The sequence below is a fragment of the Trichomycterus rosablanca genome, chromosome 24, assembly GCF_030014385.1.
Source record: "Trichomycterus rosablanca isolate fTriRos1 chromosome 24, fTriRos1.hap1, whole genome shotgun sequence".
Taxonomy (NCBI): Eukaryota; Metazoa; Chordata; class Actinopteri; order Siluriformes; family Trichomycteridae; genus Trichomycterus; species Trichomycterus rosablanca.
In genome coordinates this window covers 14,545,062-14,548,716 of record NC_086011.1, presented here as the reverse complement: position 1 = coordinate 14,548,716, position 3,655 = coordinate 14,545,062, and the positions used below count along the sequence as shown (strand labels likewise).

Here is a 3,655-nt window from a genome sequence, read left to right as displayed (position 1 = left end):
AGGGTTAATGTGTCCTGTACTAGAACGGTTGTTTTACTGTAGTACAGACATTTTCAGAATCTGGGCCATCGTGCATGAAATAACATTTGTTGATGATTGTTGGAGATGGTGGATGATTACAGCAAACACGCATCCAGTGTCTGCTTAGAGGTTCCAAGTTATTTTAACATACAAAGGCCAAAAAAAAATAAAAATACAATTTAAGGCCAAGGCCACCCATGGAGAATAATTGGTGGGCATTACCATCAATCAATAAGACTCTTTATTTATTATATTCTCTTCCCTTATAATGCAAGTAGGTCAGCTTTTGAGAAACAGCTTTTGAGGTCTATAAGGAAATGGTTTGACCCTGGTGTGGAGAAACTCCATTGGCCTGCACAAAGCTTTGACCTAAACCCTATTGATTACCTTTGGGATACATTAAAAAACAAAGACTAAAAAACAGTGGAGGCTGTTGCAGCCACATAGTAGGTGTGTACCAATACTTTTGTCTATATGATGTGTCTCAGCCACAACAATTACATCAAGGAAATGATAGACCTCCAGCTTTGCAGCAACGGTCTAGTTCCAGCATGATTGTGCACCCGTTTCACAAAGCAAGGACTATAAAGACATGAAGAAAACACTCCAGTGACCTGCACAGAGCCCCGACTTCAGCCCAACTGACATTGACATTGTCTTAAAGCAACTTTACAGAATTCAGGACCGATAGACCAAAAACCCCTGTTGAGCAAGCCGAGGGCCTTGAGAGGAACCTTGAGAGGAACCAGACTTAACAGGGACTTCCATCCTGCTTCGATGGCTTGGAGATTAATTTACACAAACAATACAAACACAGAATTAAGTAAAGTAAATAAATGTTCATGTAAACAGTTGGAGTTCAGTCCAGTCTGTAAGTAAGTCCGGAGTGAGTTCTTAACATTTTTGGTGCAAACACGCCAGGCCCTGTCATATATACATATATACTTAAGGAGCGACATCGCTTTAACATTGGGTGGGTAAACAGCTTTCCATCAGAACCACCATGGGGTAAAACCAGACAGTGATAGCAAGCAGGTACCACAGTCATAAAGGCTTTCACAGGATGTCAGTGCCCACCTCCCCCAGTGATCGAACAAGAGAGGCAGAATGACAGCGACCCAACATCCCTGATCACCACAAGTTTCTATGACCTAGAATCCCCAAGCTCTGCACCTTTGTCTATATTCGGTGTGGGCATCTCCAGTCCTAGAGGTAATCAGGCGCAGCCAGAAGCCAACACGTAGCAATTCGGTAGTCTGTGCCAGCCCAACCCTGCCACAAGAGTTTCTGAGCGAATGCCAGAGAAGTGGCTCAAGCATGATCTTCTCCAGACTAGGTGAGCATCTAATCCTCACTAGCAAGACTGTCCATATGTGCCAACAGCTGTCCTCCAAGTGCTCCGGCACCCCTAATTATTACAGCATAACTAAAAGGGAGAGCGAGCTGGTAACACAGTCATAAAGGCTTTCACAGGACGTCAGTGCCCACCTCCCCCACAGTCATCAAACCTGAGTGATCGGACAAGAGAGGAAGAATGACAGAAACCCAACATCTTTGACCTAGGACCCCCAAGCTCTGCGCCTTTGTCTACAGAGGTCAGAAATCAGGCACAGCCAGAAGCCAAGACACCAAATGACTTGGAATACAATCAAATAGTATTAAAATAATGTCCAGCAAGCTCATGGTCAGGTGTCCAACTACCTTTGACCACATAGACCATGTAGTATATATTGTTTTGATGGCTCCATGCAAAACAACGCCACCTTTGTTCTAAAGTTAACCATTTACCTTCACTAGACAGCTGACTCATACTAATCATCCATAAAAAATGAAGAAAAAAAGCAGCGCCATCCAACATCAGAGGAGATCACTGAAGATTTATGAAATCCCCTTTATGGCGGTGTGAGCTGATTGTGTTTATTCATTAACTGGGCGAGTTTGTGACTGGCTGGAATGTGATATGTTCTGAGATGTGAATCCTTTATAAAGGCCAAGATGACAGAGGTGGAACAGAACCGTGAGGAGAAAACATCTGGAGAATTGATAGTTTGAAAGGATCTGATATTTCTTTAAAGGATCAACATGAAGACCATCGTGTCGATTGCGCTATTCCTGACCTCCGTCTGGATGGTTTCTGAGGCTGTCCAAGTTCAGGTGTGGATTTGATTCATTTTTTTACACATTAAATAATGTAAATGGCTCTGTACATTCTGACTGTTAGGTACAAGATATTCCCTTTGATAAGTTGAGTCCAACTTTAATTCCATGACCCAAGCCTCCAACAGTCTACTTTTAGAAGTTTAGACCTTCAAACTGTTCTTCCTTTTGCAGGACGGAGAATACTCCTTCTCAATGGAATCAGTCATGGTCCTCCAGCATTTGTTGGACGCCAGCTCGGCCACCCAGCAGCAAAACCCACGCCTGTTGAAGACCAGCAATTCTGTAGTCTGTGCCAACCCAACCCTGCCACAAGAGTTCCTAAGCGTCTGCCAGAGAAGTGGCTCTAGCATGGTCTTCTCCAGACTAGGTGAGCATTTTAATAATCCTTATTTAAATCAAATTTTTTTTTAATCCACACCACCAGGACTGTCCATATGTGCTAACAGTTGTCTGTCTCTCTTTGCATCTGTTGCAGCTTCTGTGCCTGTGGATAGATGTGAAATATGTGCTTTCGCTGCCTGTACCGGCTGTTAGGCATAAACGCAAAGGAACGTCTTGGTAGTTTCATCATCTGACCCTTTGCCCACACGAAATGAGACCACGTTCCAAGTGGCACCAGACTGTTTCATACCTGTTACTTAACGCTTCTCAGTTTGTAAAATGGATTCGATTTTGAACTGTTATTATTGAACTGTTTTTCTTTTCTTTTGTTACAGCAAGTTTATTTAATGATCTAACATAGAATAGTCTTGTTTTTCTACTTCTTATATATTTCTTATGTTTGAATATTCTTGCATGTACCTATGTTCACTGATAACCTTCATGTCCAGTAAAATGACTTCATGAAGATCAAATTTTGTTGGACTTTTTTGTATTAAGTAATTTGTCAAGGTTTGATTTATTACTATCATAATTGTATTGATAAGGCAGATCATGGCTGAACACTATATAGTCATTGATGATGACTTTATATGGATGATAATTAAGTCAATAAAATAATGATTAGAAGGGATTTGAGAATCTGGAGTAATACAGTTGTGGTGTGAAAAGGCCGTGCTGTTATCACGAATATCAGCACGGTTAGAACGCTTCTCAACCAATCAGATTGTAAGGTCGGAACTAAATGTTGTATAACACTAACTATAGGACTATAAACTCTCTCTGTGTGTCTCAGAAATGACCAATTACCACTCCTCCCACCCTCATAGTTCCTTATAGTTTCCAACCAGAATATAAAAGTGCGGAAACTTTTTGAAGATCTCTCGTATAACACATTTAAAGTCATTAGTTTGACTTAGTGTTTTGCTGCAGAATATAATAAACTTATTTTTTCCACCCTCTTGTATTTAATTGTTTATTCTTGTTTATTTTAGTTATTTATTTTTCACTTTCTTTTCTGGTTAATCACTTGCTTATTTATGCATATACACTTTAAACTCGAGCGAGTCTTATTGGGACACCACCGAGCTTGACG

The 3,655-nt window shown here is 40.9% G+C and overlaps 1 protein-coding gene across 1 annotated transcript; it reads left to right on the top strand.

Annotated features, from left to right (window-relative positions):
* The first annotated feature begins 2,103 nt into the window (after positions 1-2,103).
* Positions 2,104-2,715, top strand: si:ch211-220m17.5 (guanylin family protein). The gene is made up of 3 exons (XM_062987024.1): positions 2,104-2,175; positions 2,353-2,548; positions 2,657-2,715. The coding sequence occupies exons 1-3, from the start codon at positions 2,104-2,106 to the stop codon at positions 2,713-2,715; spliced, it is 327 nt and encodes a 108-aa protein (XP_062843094.1).
* The last annotated feature ends 940 nt before the right edge of the window (positions 2,716-3,655 follow it).

Coding starts and splice junctions, on each gene's coding strand:
- si:ch211-220m17.5 (XM_062987024.1), top strand. CDS start 2,104: ATGAAGACCATCGTGTCGATTGCGCTATTCCTGACCTCCGTCTGGATG. Junction 2,176..2,352: donor CTGAGGCTGTCCAAGTTCAG/GTGTGGATTTGA, acceptor TTCCTTTTGCAG/GACGGAGAATACTCCTTCTC. Junction 2,549..2,656: donor CATGGTCTTCTCCAGACTAG/GTGAGCATTTTA, acceptor CATCTGTTGCAG/CTTCTGTGCCTGTGGATAGA.